This window comes from Culex pipiens, chromosome 1 (assembly GCF_016801865.2).
Source record: "Culex pipiens pallens isolate TS chromosome 1, TS_CPP_V2, whole genome shotgun sequence".
Classification (NCBI taxonomy): Eukaryota; Metazoa; Arthropoda; class Insecta; order Diptera; family Culicidae; genus Culex; species Culex pipiens.
Genome location: NC_068937.1, coordinates 110998873 through 111018701, shown reverse-complemented (window position 1 = coordinate 111018701; position 19829 = coordinate 110998873). Strand labels below are relative to the sequence as shown.

The 19829-nt window shown below is 40.0% G+C and overlaps 1 protein-coding gene and 1 pseudogene across 2 annotated transcripts in view; both read left to right on the top strand.

The window, feature by feature from the left end:
• Positions 1–17434, top strand: part of LOC120417218 (muscle-specific homeobox protein tinman) — a 31687-nt gene extending 14253 nt beyond the window's left edge. Inside the window, exons 1-3 of one of the 2 annotated variants that reach the window (XM_039579178.2) lie at positions 7245–7563; positions 16046–16707; positions 16787–17434. In XM_039579178.2, coding sequence (XP_039435112.1) covers positions 7385–7563; positions 16046–16707; positions 16787–17268 — 1323 coding nt within the window. In that variant the 5' untranslated portion in view covers positions 7245–7384 and the 3' untranslated portion in view covers positions 17269–17434. Of the gene's footprint in view, positions 1–7244; positions 7564–16045; positions 16708–16786 lie in introns of those variants that run through there. The other variant, XM_039579179.2, reaches the window with a different exon arrangement.
• Positions 8756–10477, top strand: LOC120417193 (40S ribosomal protein S16-like; annotated as a pseudogene).
• Positions 17435–19829: the final 2395 nt, after the last annotated feature.

Here is a 19829-nt window from a genome sequence, read left to right as displayed (position 1 = left end):
ATACAACACGAAAGAAAAGAAATTCGAGGGTTTTAAATGTGATTATTTAAAAAATCTGTAATGTTTTTCAAAGGTGGTTTAAAGATAAAAAAAATGCACTACTATTAATTTGTTTTTTTTTTTAAATTATACCTTTCATATAAAATAGATGTAAAAAAATATTAAAGCAAATGAAAATATGACTAAATAAAGTCAGTTTCTAAAAAAAACTGAAAATTTTTAACAATTCTTCAAATGATTCAAATCAAGTTGATCAATTGAAAGCTCGTAAAATTTATTTAAATAGTCTTTACGGATAAAATAGCTATTATGCTGTTATTTAAAAAAATGTGGAAATGATATTTTCAAATTTCACTAAGCCTATATTAGTAATTTAACTAGGGTAATCACTCGCTTCATTTAACAGTAGTTCATGAAATTATTTTTATTCCTATTTGAGTTTGATTATGAAATTATTTTGAGAAAAATCCTTACAGTTTCACCCAAACATAACATTTTACGGGATTTCACGGAAAATGCCGAATTTCGCGGATTTCACGCTGTCTGCGAAATTGTGAAATTTCACTAACCCTAGTGATGAGATAGAAATTCGGTGTAAAAGGTACTTTTATGTAAAATTAGACGCCAGATTTGATGACGTTCTCAGTATTTTTCATCGGAAAAATTATTTAAAAAGCTTTAAAAACTCTGCCATCTTCCGTTACTCAACTGTATATTTTTTTGGAACATTTTATGGAAAATTTAATGTACTTTTCGAATCCACATTAACCCAGAAGGGCAATTCTTTCATTTAGAACAAAAAAAATCATTTTAAAATTTCGCGTTTTGCCTTCCTCACGTTACTGAGGAAAGGCTATAAAATCACTCGAAAAATTAACTTCTCAATTAGACCTTCTAGACCCACCTTCATTTATACCTATCGACTCAGAATCAAATTCTGAGCAAATGTCTGTGTGTGTGGTGGGATGTTGATCAAAAAATTGTCACTCGATTATCTCGACATTGGCCGAACCGATTTTGTTCGTTTTGGCGTCATTCGATCCGTCTTGGGGTCCCATAAGTCGCTTTTAAAAATTATGCAGTTTAGTTAAGTACTTCAAAAGTTATGCTAAAAAAACGATTTTAACAAAAGTCCGGAAGATTGTAAAAAGGGTGGTTTTTGTAAGAAAACCCGTCATTTTCAGAAAGGAATTTAAAAGACCTTTCCAACGCGTCCAAGACATTGAAGATCTGACAAATCTATCAAAAGTTATAAGCACTTAAGTGTTATTTACGCACTTTTTGCATTTTGGCTGGCACCCTTTAAATGTGAGGAAGGCGCCAACCACCTAAGGGTGGATTTAGTAACGTTTTTTTTCTAATTTTGAAGGGTTACTTTTTCAAGTGTAACAATGTTCTGCAAAGTTGTAGAGCAGTCAATTACAAAAATGTTGATGGATAAACATAAGGGTTTTTCTTACAATCATCACGAGTTATCGCCATATTACAAAAAAGCACTTCTTTTTGCGCATGTTAAAAAAATTGAAGGGATCTTACCGCCCTTTCATCACGGGATATCAAAAAACGGACCTTGGATTTGTAATCAGGGATAAAAATTACCCCTTAGGACAAAGTTTCACGCAAATCGAAGAGAGATCGGGGCAACTTTTCCTCGATTTCGTGTGAGTTGGTAGAGAATTACCCATCTATTTTTGTACCTCAAAATATACATTTTCAAAAGAAAAATATTATTTTGCGTAAGTGTGAAAAATATTTATTCAAAGCCTGAAAAAATGTCTGTACCTTCATTTCCACAAACATTCACATTAATCCCTACAGCTTTGCCGAAGATCGATATAACGTTCTAAAGGTTAATATTTTTAAATATTATTATAATATATATATTATACCTATATGAAATTTAAATTTAGTGATTTATGGATTTAAGGTACTAAAAACCTATAAAAAAATCTCACTTAAAACTAGTGTTTGTGACCTTTTGAACTTTTTCTTTGAACGCAACATATAATATGTTTTAAAAAATATTTTAAAAATGTATAAAATAACCATTATATGCCTTCAGCATTCTCTTTCAAGATGTTGAAGCAAGTAAAAAAAGTTTTAAAATCCTGCAATACAACTTGAAGAAAAGAATCATTTTGGTAAACTAATTCAACAAATTTCCCATGGCTCCCACGCAGAACACACAAAGCAAGCCGCACTGCGCAGTAGCAGTGTTTTCCCTGCCGGCTGCCGATGTCGTCATCCCTAGCTTTGTACCTTCCGCACGGCCAACTGCGTGCTCTGGAAAACATCGGTCTGGCTCCACCCCCCAATCCGCCTTGAACCAACCTGTTCAACCGACAAGCAGCCGACCAACCAACGACCGGGATAGAGTCATAAAGAGGTTTGCTTTCAGTTTTACGGGTTTTCCTCTGGCGGGGCAGGTTTATTTATGGCATGAAGAATTTGTTGAATAACTTTTCATAAGTATACAATTTATCTTACAAAATTTTAATTTTCTCTGAATTGAATTTCTCTTGAAAATGTGAGGATAAAATTGACTGAATTAAATTGTTAGAACCATTTGAAATGTTTGTCGAGATTTTCCCTAAATCCTTCCAAACCAGTGTCGCCAAACCCAACATCTGCTAGCAATGGAAATTGTCCAATTTGTTTGATTTGTTTGTCTGGCTGGACTGGCGCTAGGTCTGAGCTATGATTTGTTTATAGCCCTTAGGCCGAAGAACCTGAAGGACCTCCAAGACAGAGTCTCGCCCCTCACCGCAAGAAACTGATCCTAGCAGCAAAAACAAGGACTGCTTTGAGCTTCAAATTTCAACAACCAAGCAGTGTCCTACATGGCGCGGGAACAGTTTTACGACGACACGGAAATATTTCATGTAAAACTGCGTGTGTGTCTAGACGAAAGTTTGCGACGACGACGAGGGTTGACGCGATGTCCTGCGGGATATGGTCGGGAAAATTTGTAGCGTTTTAGTTTCTAAATGTACTTTTTTACGGTAATTTGACGCTTCGTGCAATGTTTTGCCTATGGTCGACTTTGTCGTCGTCAGGGTTGTTTTTTTTTCGGGAGGGTCAAACGTTCAAGTGGTCTTGTTTTGACGGCACTGAGAAATCGAGGATGATGTGCTGTTGATTGAAGGTAATTTAAGCTGGAAAAGTGGGTTGAACCCCTTTTCAGCGTGGTGACAGATTACTGGAACGTAGGGAAAGTTCTTTGGAAATAGTTTTAAAAAAAAATCAAAGTATGAGAAAATCAACAAAGATGGCAACTTGTTATTTTGTACGACATTTTTTTCAACATTTTGAATCAATTTAGTTATTTTTTTTTAACTCTGTGATCAAAACGGAGTATCAACGCTGGCGTGCTAACTTGTCGCAAATCGCTTTTTGACGTTTCTAGAAAAATGTGTTGCAATGTTAGACCTTGAATAAACAAAAACAAGTTCACTCAATGTAAAAAATAAAAAATACGTTTTGGTACTTGTTTACTCTACAACTTTGTAGAAGATTGTTACACTCTAAAATAACCCTGAAAAGTTAGAAAAAACAAGAAATGTTAAAATGAAAATTTTTGTACTAAATGAAAAAATTACCTACCCTACTGGGTCAAAGAACAAATTACATATTCCAAAATTTGTACAGTTGAGTAACGGAAAATGGTAGTTTTTTAAACTTTTTAGTGTTTTTTTCGATGAAAAATACGTTTTTTCGGAATTCTGAGTACGCGATTTGATTTTGCATCATTATTTTTTTCCAGCACACAATTTTGGGGGCTGGCCTCATAAAATTGGTAGGTAAATGTACGAAATTCTGTATCTCGAGAAAGGATTTTTGATTCGATTTAGTGTCTTCGACAAGGTTGTAGGTTATGATTAGGACTCTTCATCAAAAATAGTTAGACGGATATCACTAAATGTTAATTTAACAAAATTCGTAATTTATAATTTTCGATTTTTTTTATATGATTTAGTCAACAAAACTAGACATCTACTGAGTCATAGTGCGTAATGGTGCTAAATCCGGTTTAGTAGAGCTGGGACTTCGGATATCCCGATAAAAGGGATTACATGCATGTTAATTGGCAAAAATGTCAAGTTTTGGTATGAGCACACACTTTTTTTTAATTTGTTTTCAGGGCATTAAAATAAACATTTTCATCTATTAACAAAATAAATATGAAGACATTTGGATGTTCCATTGCCGAGATATAGCTATTTGAAGTTAGCAGTTTCAAAAAACGGGTTCCACGATATCTCAACACTGCGTCGACCAAATCGGCTAAAATTTTTGGTGAATACTCACTAAACGGGCCCCGTATGCATGAAATCAACAGTCTTGATTTTTTGTATTTTTTTAAAAACCTAACTTTCAAAATCGGGCTTCGTCATGCATACGGGATATGTCTTGAGAGTCTTCATTTCAAAATTCAGATAATTTGGTCCACCCAATCTCGAGATATCGTGGCACCCGCAAACCAACTCGGTGTTTTGACGTATTTCTCACAAAGTTTGATGGTTAGCTTTGCGCATCGCAAAACTTTAAACTTAAATCGTCTCCGACTCACTTAAATCATGAAATATCATTATGAAACCATCAGGAATGACAGAAAATCATCTTTTGAAATGATTTAATTAATAATTGGAAATATGATTTTTTGAGATTTTTTACCCCTTAAGTCATGTGATATAAAATTAAAGGCCTTTTGAATACCTGAAAAATTATTTTGTTTCATCTTAATGTCACCCCACAGTTATGAGACAAAGGTGGCATATATAAGTTAGTTCATTTTCTAATAGAATAATCAATGCTCTATTTTGGAGATATGATTTTTTTTGGAAAATGTCGAAAAATCGAAATAAAAATACAAATGTAATTTTTTTTGAAACAAACTGAATTTGAAACAAACTTGAATTTGTCTTGATAAAATGTACCGTTTTCAACACGCAGAAAAATAAGGCTCGTTTGATTTTTGTTGAATCAACGCTAATCATCAAAGCAGCTTTTTCAAAACAAGAAACAACTTTTGGCGAATTGAGAAAATCAAGGTTTTTTTCAACGCAATTTTTTCATCAAAAAATCAAATGTTTCTTGTCTCTGAGACGAGAATATGTGTTCCTAGTAGATTTTTGCCTGCTGAATCCGCATCCGGGTCAAGAATTGTTCCAAATGGTCCTAATTTTGAGATATACCCGTTTAAAATGTTAGTTTAGGCCAAAATTAGCAGCTTTGTTGACTATTTTACAAAAGAACTATAGAATAAACAAATAAACCAATACATGTATCTTAAAGTTCACGTTCTCCTCTTTCTGAAACACTCCTGGTTTTTAAAATTTGATTGTTTCTACGCATATTTATAGCCATTCTAAAATTAGATTTTGACTTGCATGCAAGTTGGAAAAACTTGAATGAGAACCAACTGAAAATATAATTTTAAAATGGCTATAAATATGCGTAGAAACAATCAAATTTTAAAAACCAGGGGTGTTTCAGAAAGAGGAGAACGTGAACTTTAAGATACATGTATTGGTTTATTTGTTTATTCAATAGTTCTTTTGTAAAATAGTCAACAAAGCAGCTAATTTTGGCCTAAACTAACATTTTAAACGGGTGTATCTCAAAATTAGGACCATTTGGAACAATTCTTGACCCGGATGCGGATTCAGCAGGCAAAAATCTACTAGGAACACATATACTCGTCTCAGAGACAAAATCTTGTTGGACTGTGTTATATTCAACAAAAATTGGTCGATTCTAAACTCGTACAGGCTGATTCTTCAAAACATTTTCCTGCGTGAAGTTATAACTACTTTGAGAAATAATTTTTTTTTAAATATTTTTTTTAAATACTTCTTGATGGAAAAGCAATCGCAAAAAAAAAAAATGAAAAGCTGAAAAGATTTCTTACATCTTTTTTTCATTGACTTTGAAAATCGGGCAATTAGTTTCTGAAATACAGCCTTACAAAAAATTCGATAAAAATGAATGTTTTTATGTGTCGCCTGATAAGTCTGTAATTTTCAACTGACGATATTTGGGAAAGTATTGGTCCGATTTTCAATTTTTAAACATGAAACTTTTGTGCAATTTTCTGTTCTTTTCATTAAAAATAATTTCAAAACTTTAAAATTTGCCAAATTTTTGAAAAGGTCTACAAAATGGAAATTTTCTTAATTTCATAGTTTAAAATATTTTTATTGAAATGATCAGAAAATTTCGCAAAGGATTAGTTTCCAATTCAAAATTTTTACCTCGTAATCTATGCCTATTATGACTAATTTTATCAAAAGAATCAGAGTAAACTCTCAAAAATAGTTTTTTTATCGTAGCGATTCCGAGTGAAACAGATGATTGAAAGATCACATTTTTGTGTTGATTTGCGTGCTTTTTCGCGAATGGAATTTTAGACTGAGATGTACCCGTGATCTCAGAGCTCTAGACAATCTACTGTGGATTACTTTCAAAACAGAACTAATCAGCTGAATCTAGGCCAAAAGGACCACCAACCAAACCGTTCTGTCACAAGTGACACATATGTGATATACTTTCATTCCGTATCGATTTCACCTAAAAACACAAGCTATCAATTGCAGTTGTTTACATTTCGCATGTCGTGTCGTGTGGCGGTCTCGATTACAACAACACATGACCATCTCTCTCGTGTGTGTCATCGTCGCAACATCGATGAAATCGTTTTATTAGCATCCATTACGATGCCTTTCAAACGCGTCCGTCAGTTTGACTTTTTTTTTTGGTCCATATGACAGTTCTGGTTACTGCGATCACTCTCAAGTGGCCGACTGCTGCTGCTACTGGGTGCGGCTGGTCTTTATTTCTGGTTTCGGGGCGCCACCAGAAGACTCCGTCCCTTCTGCTATAAGTGCAAGAGAGACGGAGTGCTTTGCATATGCTATTGCGGTCTCTGTTCCGCCTCCTAATTGCTCAATTTTCCAACTGGTCGCGCTCAAGTGGCTTATGGGATTGTGGGTCGAAGGAGGAAAAGCAGCATGAAACCCGACAAATTGACGGCATCGGAGGAGGCTGCGGTCCAGAGGAATGCGCTTCGGGAACCGTTTTCCAGAGCAGGGTTTTCAGTCTTTTGGAGGAGCTTCCATCGGATGGACGCGGTTGTGCGCGAATTCCTTGCTTTTGGGAAAATAATCTCTTGAAACGGAAGTGAAAGTGAAATTCCTAAGGATTACATACCCCCCCAAACTAACCTCAATTGGTACTGAGTGAAAGTGAAGTGACAGCTCGCACACTTGACGTGGCAGAAGAAAGGGTTGTGATCAATCAAAATTGACACATCGTCGGGGCGCCTACTTGGATTGAAGTGTGACGAAAGGATTGAGATCGGGGAGTCAAGCCGCCGGGGCGCAGGATGCTGCAACAGGGCTACTACGATGTGGTCGTGCAGACACACTCGGAAGTGTCGTCCGGAAGTAGTGAGTCGAACAATAATACGCCCTTTTCCGTGAAGGATATCCTGAATTTGGTGGGCCAGAATGCAGCGGCGGCGGCGGCAGCGGAAGCGGATTACCTCGGATGTCAGATGGAAAGGTGTGTTTCAAAACGGATATGGAATTTTCTATATGATAATTTGAATATAAATGTTTCAAATGATGTCGATACATTAACGTTCTATAATCTTAAAGTTAATTAAATAAATTTCTATAAATTGTAATGCATTCAAAACAAATAAAAAGTAAAAATATATTACTTTTGCTTAAATTTTTACTAACAAGGTTGAAGTTGAATCAAAAATATATATATATATATATAAAATAAGAATTGAAGAATTTGTGAGACAAAACAAAAATTTTATAACTAAAGTACAATTGTGTATAAAACAAAAAAGTTGAATTAATTTTATATCAAGAGCAATATATTGAATAGTTATTCAACTGGTCTAATACCCCGTTCGCACGGGCGAGTTATAGCCGGTTTTAACGAAATGGTTATAAGTTATAACCAAGTTAAAACCATACCGTTCGCACGGGCGCGAATGGTTTTAACGGTTTTTACTATTTTGACAGATTATAGTAGGCTGTGATGTGTTCTGTTTGGTATATTTGCTCGGTTTGATTTGTTTCGGCGTTCGTGCCAATGGCCGTGTTGAGAACCCGACCACCGGACATTATCTTATTCCGGAAGCGGACGCGGCTCTTACGTAACTGTGTACGCCAATCCAGACCGCTTCCCTTGGATACATTTGAGTGAAGTGCTCTCAGAAGTGGGTCTCGTGGCGTAGGGGTAGCGGCTTCGGCTGCCGATCCCGATGATGCTATGAGACGCGGGTTCGATTCCCGCCTTATCCACTGAGCTTCTATCGGATGGTGAAGTAAAACGTCGGTCCCGGTTTCTCCTGCCTCGTCAGAGGCGCTGGAGCAGAAATCCCACGTTAGAGGAAGGCCATGCCCCGGGGGGCGTAGTGCCAATAGTTTCGTTTTGCTCTCAGAAGCAAACGGACGCAACGGAAAAAGGTCGATTGGTTGTATGTAAATTGTTCGTAAGATTTTTGTGTTAATTAGTCTCTTTTTAGCGATTCCGATGAATTTTGCCGGAATGCTTCCGTACCCCGTGTTGTACTACAGCGAGCTGGAACCGGAAATCGAAAGACTCCCAAGAGGCCTTAAATTACCCTTCCCAAAACGGTTAAATACAATTCGGTGTTCTGTTTGGACCCACAAGCTGTAATCTCGATAGTTATGACCAAGCTGACCATCGTTTTTAGTTTGTAGTTTACTAATCTAAACATGCCCACAGCACGCAAGGAACCCGTCAACGTCGTCCCGTGAACACCGATCCGCTCTACGTGAACGGACACCCGCTGGACCAGATCGAACCCAAGATTCTCCAGTATAATCTGCAGGAGCCGCTGCAGCAGCTTGTCAAGGAAAAGTTCACCGGCGTGTACATCCGTAACTTGGTTTGCGGTGGTTGTCATGTCGTTCAGTTCTACGACATCCGCCAGGCCATCTCATAGGCCCTGGATTCGTTTATAAGAAGTACGTCGATGAGACGTCTTTGAAGGCACTCATTACCATCCTGACTCAGTACGACCGAAACCAGCTGGTTGCTGACCCGCGTCGTTGCAAACCGAAGAAGTTCGAAGGTCCCGATGCCGGTGCTCGTTACCAGAAGTCGTACCGTTAAACCCCGGCGTGGCCTCCCCATTATGTGTGGGGGAATTCTGTTCGGTATCCCCCATTTCGACACCTGGCTTCGACTCTGGTGGGTTGGTACTGGATGTCAGTACATTCTAAGAATAGGAAAATCATTACAAAAAATGTGAGGAATAAAAGAAGAAGGATAATTCCTCAAAGCTGAAGCGTAACATACAGAGATGAAGTGGCAGGAGATGGATTCAGATGCGGACTTTGTTCACTGAATAATCAGGGAAACAACGAACCCCCGATGTAGACCAAACTGGAGTACATAACTCACTTTACCGAGATGAGACCTGGTTGACCTGGGTTCGGTCCCAGTCTGCCCGGTGGCATTATTCGATATAAGATTTGTCTGATCATGCCTTCTTGAAACTTTCGGACACATAGTTTCGCGTAAGAACCTTGCAAGGCCAAGGTAAATGGTTTAGAGCGAACAATTTGTTTTTTTTTCAATTGGTTTCTCGAATAAAAAAATATGTAGTACGCCGCCAACAAATTAAAATTTTACTAAACAAATTACAAAACGAGTGCTTCAACTAAAAAAGGTCGAACCAAAATGAATCTCCACTCGTACTCCCGACGCGGTTCAGGTCTATCAAGCTGACAGGTATCTGCAGATGAGTCGTGAGTAGGGACGTTCTTCCAACAGCTCCTTGGTACTGTTGGGCGTTTTCAGGGCGGAGTTTTTTAGCAAGTAGGGTTCCTCGCTTGTTGTGGAACCAGTACCGGGTGAGCATCAGTGACGTCACGAGCAGCTTGTTTTCAGTGCAGGATGTCGAGCGGAATCAGCACCGACTGGGACAGCTTCGCTGTTCGGCTCAAACCGCTGTTTTATCTGGTTACATTGCGATCGGACCAGGTTCTGCTTAGTCCGGCAGCCGAACGTTGTAGATGACCTGTCCAACACGCTCGAGCATTTAACCAAGTTGACTAAATTTATTACAATTACACTATATATGAATTGCCTGAAAAACGCAGAATCGACCGTTTCGATCTGCAGGTACAAGGGCTTTAATAACTTAAATCTAAAAATCAGGATTATCGGATCAGCAGCTTTAGATTGCGTGCAGCCGTGGTCAGAGTGGTCAACTGCGTAGAATGGTCACAGTTGAACCCGACAGTGATGACCTGACCTTAGATGCAGGGCTGTTAGGCATGAACACTTCGACTCTGGTTCTCCTGCTTGCTGCTTGAGCAGGTTGAGCGATTTCCGGAGTGGTCTGCCCAGGAGTACTTAAGCCGGTGTATGTGTGGAAGCTTCTGCCTGGCCCGGCCGAGAGCTTCCCCCCTCGCTGTGATTTTCTTCAGTGATATGCACTCTTTCTTCGGTATTGGCCAATACTCAAGAGTTGATATGTCGTTTGTTTTGGCAACCGATGCGCAGTCAGTACAGGTGCGGACAAGCTGCGCGGTGCTGTGCAGGCCAATACGCGTAGTTTCAGACTATCGTCCTCATCTTCACGATACCAGGGTGACCCTTGCGCAGCAGTTGGGAGACGCGTTTGTGGAACTACAAAAGGATGACCAACCGTAAGTAAGACACCCGGAAACTGCAGACAGTCCGCCTCGGTGAAGGTAGAAATGCTGGGAATGGAAGTCCTTTTTGTTTGACCAGCCTTCATGTACGTAACTCATAAGTTGCTTGCAAACTGAATCCGTTTCCGTGCCGGTCTCGACTAACTTTAAAGTGAGCTGTAGAACTTCTTAAGACCGGTCGACGATCTCCTGCATGGTGTTCCGGTCCGACCTCCGACTAGGATGTTATCCAGATAACCACAGGTTGAGCCCATGTGGGTGTTGATGGTGAGAAGGTTCTAGAAATGGAAATGTCGGTGAGAAGGTTCTGGATGTGGAAATGTCACCGCAGATGCTCATGGTCCATTTGGGCTTCCGCACAACGACACCTTCCATGCTGTAGTCTAAGGGCGCCTCGGTCGGAATACAGATTTCGGGTTGCCCCGAAGGGAAAGCTTGACATTGGGATTGGTGCAGAGTCGATTAAATCGATGGTGTACTTTGCTTGAAGCTGATCGACGTCGAGGCTGAGGCAGAGGGCACGAATTGTTGCAGAACGAGCTGATGGGATTCGCCGGATCAGCGGATCGTGGGTTGAGGCTCTGGTTTTGATCCCGGTGAACTGAAGTGCGATAAGACACGAGAACCGTCATAGATTCGACTACAGCTCAACGAGCCTGGGTGAAGCGAGTCATCCAGGAACTTCAGAACCCCGCGATTCGGATACTCCGGCATCACCGGGGGCTCACTCGTGGTTCTTCCACTCAACATCGTGGCCAGAAACGGCCCAAGGGGTCAGCAAAGACTACAACGACGTTGGCACGCCGGCGAGTTAAAGGTCCACCACCGAGCAGCAGAACGAGACGGCTGAAGGTGCTTCCGGAGATGATTTCCTGCCTGAGCGCATGCCGACCCTGCAGAACAATAGGGGTTTCATTTAGACCGCCACAACCCTCGCTGTCGTCAGCAAACCTCCAACTGTCTATCGGCTCAGGGTCGTTTGGAACGCCGTTTAGCGATGGGTCTAAGCGGTTCAGCACTGAATCCGAGGTTGCACTTGCAGTCGGCTAAGGAGTACTCGGCCAGGGGAATGCAATATTGTTTTAACTGAAAATTAAAAATTACCAGTTTCTATTATTTCAACTAAAATTTAAAACAAAATCCTGGATTCCTTCCGGTGGTGGTTGTTCTCCATTTGTTCCAGTTCCGGGTATTTTTTTTCACGGTGCCTTGTCCGCTCCGTGGAATTGGGACGCGCCAGTACGCAAAAAGTTTTTTTTTCCTGTCAATGTCAAAAGTTTTGCAAGTTTTCCAAAGACTACTATGAGTTTTCAAGTAGTCGAGTTCCCTTTTCGAGCAGTTTTAACCTGGTTATAACTTTTATAACCAGTTTTAATCTGACAGTTCGTTGTATGGGCAAAACCAGAGTTATAGCCGGTTTTAAGACTTATAACCACTTTTGGTCTTATAACCGGCTATAACTCGCCCGTGCGAACGGGGTATAAGAAATTGTAGTTTTTTAGCCTTGTTGGGAAATAAAACCATGTTTCTTTTTGTAACTCGTTGCATAAAACATTATTCCATTCGTCTTTATATGGCATAGTAACTGAATATATTTTAAAGCTGTTTGATTTAAAATGTATAAATATTTATAAAACTTCATCTAAACATGATTTATTTCATTGCATGATAACCAGCTTGAACACAATGTTAATTATGATTAATAATAAAATATATAGGTACCGTTAACTGGGGCGAATTGGGACACATGGGGTGAATTGGGACAGCAGTTTTAACCATGTTAGAGAAAATATTTTTATTTTTCTGGTTGGTTAGGAATAGCACAGATTCAGACCAACAAAATGTGTACATCCATTTCCAAATTTAAAACCTTTAAGTGCTCTATACATTACTGTCCCTATTCAGACTGTAGTCCCGATTCGCCCCAGATGACGGTAAACAATTATTTTTTATTTTTTTTTTTAGTTTTGGCATTCAATGGGAAGGTTTTTGTGTAGACCGGGTTTAATGATTTAAAAATTGGAAATTTATCAAATTAAATTTTAAGTGAAATATGCTAGAGCAAATTTTATTTTAAGTTTTTGTCCTTCGGATGTGGTCAATGTCCAGGGGAAGGAGCAAAACAAAAAACTGTGTTTCAAAAACTGTGCACCAAAAAAAAAGATGTTTTTTCAACTTCAATTACAGCAAGGTGATAAATTTTTATTTTTCTAAAGTTTATGGCTTTCATCCTATCTGAAGTACTTAAGTTCAAATTTTAGTTAAAGTTTGAAAAGTTCTTATTGACAATGAATGCAGAATTTATTTTTATTTATTTTTTAAAGATTTTTGAATTTATCGGAAAAGTTGTACAACTTTAGGCAAACAATTATTTTAGTAAACTCATTGATATTCACCCTTTTTTGGCAGTAGCATAAATGTTATTATGCTACATAAAGCGGGTGAAATTTTAAATATTGTTTCCCTTCCGACTATGACCGACGGGTCGACGGACAAAAAAGTACTAAAATTATTTCAGTTGCCAAAATTACAGTATCAACTGAATACAATTCATATTTGTAAACAGTTCGTAACAATTCGTAAAGTTAGAAAAAAAAACAAAATTTTCAAGGAAAATACATGGAATTGATAGATTTACATGCATTATTATAAATATGACGAATCATAGCACAAGAGGATAAAAAAAATATACATTTAGTTCGATATTTTAGACCAGGGATAGCAAAAAGACATGATAATTAGAAAAAAGTCATGAATATTATTACTCAATTTGGTTGTTTTTTGGCTCAGTAGTCAGAGATTTTTTTCAAATTATTCTGACATAATTTCTGTAAAATTTGTGTTATTTTGACTTGATGTTTTTTTTACTAGCAATTTTTATATTGATGTCCCTACAGAACCCCCTGAAAATATAAAAAAAACGTTACTTAATCCACCCTTAGGTGGTTGGCGCCTTCCTCACATTTAAAGGGTGCCATCCAAAATGCAAAAATTGCGTAAATAACACTTAAGTGCTTATAACTTTTGATACGGTTGTCAGATCTTCAATGTTTTGGACGCGTTAGAGAGTTCTTTTGAATAACCATCCTACGATAGGTCGCATGATAAGATCTGGACAACGTTTTCATCAAAATATCTGCGATCCGGCCTCGAAAAAGTGGGTAAATAACACTTAAGTGCTTATAACTTTTGATAGGGTTGTCAGATCTTCAATGTTTTGGACGCGTTGGAAAGCTCTTTTGAATACTTATCCAACGATAGGTCGCATGAGAGATTCGGACAACGTTTTCATCAACATATCTGAGATCCGGCCTCCAAAAAGCGTATAAATAACACTTAAGTGCTTATAAATTTTGATAGATTTGTCAGATCTTCAATGTCTTGGATGCGTTGGAAAGGTCTTTTAAATTCCTTTCTGAAAATGTATAGCATGACGGGTTTTCTTACAAAAACGACCCTTTTTACAATCTTCCGGACTTTTGTTAAAATCGTTTTTTTAGCATAACTTTTGAAGTACTTAAATAAACTACATAATTTTTAATAGCGACTTATGGGACCCCTAGACGGATCGAATGACGCCAAAACCGACAAAATCGGTTCAGCCAATGTCGAGATAATCGAGTGACAATTTTTTGATCAACATCCCACCACACACACAGACATTTGCTCAGAATTTGATTCTGAGTCGATAGGTATACATGAAGGTGGGTCTAGGAGGTCTAATTGAGAAGTTTATTTTTCGAGTGATTTTATAGCCTTTCCTCAGTAAGGTGAGGAAGGCAAAATGTTGCTTGAAAAATGTTTCCCCAACCCATTTATTTTTGTTACAGAATAAAAATTCGTTTGATTAAACTGAACTACACAAATTTACAAATATGACTGTGCAGGCTCAATTCGAGGGGAAGCATGATCTTTGAGGTTTCCAGAAAAACGTGCAATTCGATTATTATTTTTTTTTTTTCAAAGATGTTTAGACAGGGCCGACTGGGTCTTCTTCAGAGTGTTTTATGGGGAATTAGTGCGGTTTGTCGCTCCAAAAGTTGCATGAAATATGCAAAAGAGGCGAGCTGCACTAAATCTCCATGCAAACTTTAGTGAAAAATACAAACCTTAATCTAATCTAATCTAATCAGACCCTAGCGCAGCCAATCTTTCGAAGGGATCCTGGAGAGTGCCTTAGGTTAGATGACGCCTAGCACTCTTCTTGTCATTTATTAACATTTGTAGTGCGCCATTGCATTAGAATGCATTGAAACAACACAAGCGTTCAAGCGGCCAGGCCTACTGCGTAAAGCCGTATCGCAGAGATGACTCGTAATTGGGTTGAGTTTGAGCACTGAGTGTTCGAACAACAACACAATTCTGAATCGACAGGGGAGGAAGAAGCGTGGGGACACACCACCATACGCTCCGAGATTTTGGTTGTATTCGTTGGGAGCACCATGCTAAGAAGGTTTGGTACTCCGGGACCCTCTGGGATGGGACATTGTATTTCCACGAATTTTAGTGAAAAATACAAACCTTAATGAAAAAAATTACGGTAGCATAAAGGATCATCCTGCCTAAAGATTTATTTTTGGAAACATTGTTGAAAGATAACTTTGTCCAACATCAGTTTAGGGTTTAATATCCTTAATGTTTTTTTTCCTAATTTCAAAATGAAAAAAGTGAATAAAACCTAAGGCAAGTTCTTTTCAGATTATTTTTTTTAAGTTAAATGTTTGATGAGACCCCTTTTTGTATTAAATAGAAAATAAAATAGAAAATAAAAATAGAAAATTTTAGCAAACAATTCACCCAAATACCTTAAAAAATAAACAAACCAAAATGAAAGTTATCTAAAAATACTAGAAAAATTAATAAAATGATTTAATAAATAGTTTTGTTCCTCGGCTGTTTGAAAGGCCTAGGGGGAGGGGAGAGCTAGTAAAAAAGATTTGAAACTTCAAGCTGAGTATTACCAACTTAGCAAAAAAAAACTAAATATTTCAATTTTGCTTTCGCATAAAAAAATGAATTCAAGAAAATATTTACTTTAGGTTGGGCAAAAAAAAACAGTATAAAATTTCAGGCAATGGTTTCAGTTTCAACATTTGAATGAAAAAAGTGTTCAAAAATTCTGAATATAGCAGTCAAGTTGTGTTGTAATCATTTGTTTCCGAAATATGTAACTATTGAAGAATTTTTTTTGATTTTTTTTTGCCTCGGAATTCAATGAATATTCAGAATTTGATGAAAATTCAGAACATTTTAAATTGACCTGATTATAGACGCAGAAAAATTCATAAATTTTGAAAAACTAAAAACATTCATATTTATTTCATTATCCTCAACAGCTCATCATCCCACCTGGGCCTAACCTACAGCGGATATGACAATACCTACCCCACCCACAACGACCCCTACCAAATGATCCCCCACGGTTACATACCTGCCTCCCACTCTTCGTCCCACCATCACGACTACACAAACTACAGCCCATCCCCAACGGCCTGCTACGATTATAATACCCCTGCAACGCCTACTCATCCTCCCCACTACCACCACCCTCACGGAGGTCATCCTTCAGCGGTCCTTCCACCGTACAGTTCTTACCCCTCTAACCAACACCTACATCCCCACCACCATCAGCAGCAGCAACATCCACAGCCCTCTACCTCCCCCTCCTCCTCATCCCCAATGTTGTCATCCGGAACGATTCCCGGCACACACCAGTTGTCATCGTCCGACATAGACCCCATGTCTCTGGGGGTCATCGTCGACACCAAGGATTGTCTGTTCCACATCGAAGAGGTCCGCTCGATTAACCCGTCGGCTGCGGAAGCGGGTATCGCCTCCGGGAGTTCAACCCCACAAACCCCAACCCGAAAGTCCAACGACGAAACGCCCTTCACTCCGAGCAGTTCGAGCAGCTCGCGGGTCACGTCGGAACATGTACAGGAGTTGGACAGCTTGTGCCAGATGAACAACGCAAGTGGAGAGGAAGAGGCGATGAAGAGTGAGTTTCCGGAGGGTTTTTTTTTTTGAGAATCGGAAGTTCGTGACCTAACTTCATTTTTCTTTTCATTTTTTTTCAGAAGAGTGCAACTCCCAGCTGGTCACCTCGTCCCGTTGCGAACTCCGCAAGAACGGCAAGCTCCGTGCCAAGCGGAAACCCCGAATTCTGTTCTCCCAGGGCCAAGTGCTGGAACTGGAGCGACGCTTCCGGCAGCAGCGCTACCTGTCCGCTCCGGAACGGGAAACGCTCGCCGGAATGCTGAAGCTAACGCCCACCCAAGTCAAGATCTGGTTCCAGAACCGACGGTACAAATCCAAGCGGATCCAGATTGAGAACGCAACCGCTGTGAAGGAAGCTGCGAGCGTCAGCAAGGAGGCGGCGGAAAAGCTCAAGGACGTTTCGATGGAGTTTCCGGAAGATTCGGTTGGTGGTTACTCGGGAGGGTTTGGAAGTGCCATGGCAGCGGTTCCGCCGCCACCGCCCTATCCGGCGTACGGAGTGCAGTACGACCAGTATGGACCACCGCCGAATCCGTACTATGACCAGAAGGGATACTGGTAAAAGGGAGAAGTGTTGCCAGCTGTAAATAGTGTTACTTTGATAGCTTTAACGAGAAGAAACTAAAACCAAACAAGGCAAACCAAAATCGTTCAAGCGTTAGTTTTAGTCTAGCAAAAAGTGTAATCTATGATAGATAGACCGGAGACAATAAACAGAATCAAAAATTCATCATCGTCGAGCCTGTCTACTCTACCAAACGAAAGAAATTGAATCCGCGGGATAAACAAATGGGATTATCAGTTTTTTTTCTGTCTAAGCCATGGAGCATGTCAAATGTTAGCTGCCGGTGGGAAATTCGATATCGGAGGGTTTTTCCTGGTCTAGTTGGCTTGGCGATGCGGAACCGGAGTGGTTTGGGGAAATGAACAAACAGAAGCAGCGCTTGCTTGGATTGATGTGGCATTTATAATGAAGTTCATTGTTGGGAAATTTTCATACGTTTGGCAGGTTAAGCACTCGCTCCTAACTCCATCCAATTTGCTGATTTTCACTATTCGAACAACTTATTTTGTAAACTTAATGAAATATTCCTTTCCTTTTTTTAATTTTCCTCCTTGTCAAACGAACTTAAAGCACAATGCGTCTCCCTCAAAATGTACTTTGAAGCATGGTATGTTAACCCTCTCTATATAAATTTGGCAGATGTCTAAGCTAAATGGGTTTGTGAAAATTTAAAGATCTTTTTTATTAGAAACGGAATCTTGTTTTGTCGATGTTTAAAATTACTTTTTTTAGAAAAAATGTAAAAAAAACACATTTTAAATACGATTAATCACATTGTGTTAGTTTAATTTTCACTATCAAATCGAATTTGCAATTATTCAATTCAATTCAATTCGGTTTTATTTGTGAATAATCAAATTACAATTTGTACATATTATGAACCTAACAGAGTTTTTGTGTTCATTTCAGCTGTGTGTTACGTCTTAATTCGGTTTAGAGCAATTATTACTGTTAATTAAATGCACAAACAAGAGTAAGAAAAAGTTTTCAAAAAACTTACGCAATTGCTAATGATAGGGGATAGGAATAGAAAAAGCTTGCAACTAGATCACAGCAAAATTTAATCAATTATAGATGTGCTTGATCATCAGCTCCCCAAGGGCCAGGAATTGCTCCGCTTTGTTACGGCAGGTCCGGAACCGCGTCATCATCTCCCCCGCGAGAGCAAAGAACTCCGGCAGGGTAAAGAGATCTTCCCCGGTGACTTCTTGCTGGGCCGCATTGCCGCTACCGGCAGCGACCACGCTGGCGAACGATCGACCCCATCCAGGAGGGAACGCTGGGTTGTCCGCTGGAACTGTACGATGACCAGCAGCCGGCACGGTTACGCTCGTACTTCGCTGAGGAGGGTGGGACGCTGCTGCTTGCTTTTTCCTCTTTACCTGCTCCTCGATGTAGGTTTTCCGTGCGCTGCATCCACGGTAGTTGCTGGTATGGTTACCTCCACAGTTGGCGCACTTGATGCGCGCCTTGGTTTGCTCTGCCTTGTCCCCCAAGTCCGCCTTGCACGGCAGTGCGCACGCCTCCGAGAGGTGTGTTTCACCGCACTTCACGCAGCGGGGCGGGAGGTTGCAGTTCCGCGAGCCGTGGCCAAATTTCTGGCAACGGTGGCATTGCGCTGCGTCCGTCGGGTTCTTTGAGTAAAACCGCCAGTTTACCCAAAAACCGTCCAACGCCTTAGTTTTCCGCAGGTCTTGAATTTTAACGGTGCCGCGGTCGAAGTACAACAGGTACAGTGTGTGTGTACCTGTGACCGTTGTCTTCCGCGAGAGGACTTTTATGTCACGCGGCGTAATTCCAGCACCCGAGAGGTCCTTCTTTAGGTCGGAGATCGGGCGGTCTTGGTACCCCTGCAAGACGACCTTCACGGCAGTCTTCTGCACGGGATCGAATGTGTAGAACTTGAAGTTTTTATTCTTCAATTTCTCCACAACCAGGTCGAAGTTCTTGCTGTCAAATGTGTAGACTTGCACTGACGACTTACCGATTTTCAGACAATATCCGAGGCCTTCCAGCAACTCGTCAATATCGTCCGTCAACGTGTCCAAAACATAGATTGGAGGTGGTCTACGTTCCTTTGGAGAATTATTCGTTTTTGACGTCAACACTTTCTTCCGTGCACGTTCATCGTATTCGTCGTCGTCGGTAGTGCTGCTACCGTCGGTGTTGTTGTTGTTTTCTTCGTCGTCGCTCAGCATCTGGAACTCGTTCCTGATGGGAATGTTGGCGGATGTCGACGTGTTGGTCGTGGCACCGGAAGTACCGGAACGGGTTCGTTCTGGTGATCTTGGAACATATCCGGGATGTAGTAACTTTTTGTCGATGCCTTCTGCGCTCACGCTCCCCTGCGCGATGGCGGTCGACACGGCGTTGGTTTGTTTACCTTTTTGCACACGGCCGGTAGACGAACTTCGCGGGTTTTTCGAGGCCGCACTCGAACTGCCACGGCCACGGCCGGCCTTCGGCATGCTGCAGGAGCAAACTCGCGGGTAATCACGGTAGACTACGGCGGAAAATTTCGAAAAAACTATAGAGCACTGAGCACTTGACTGCTGCTT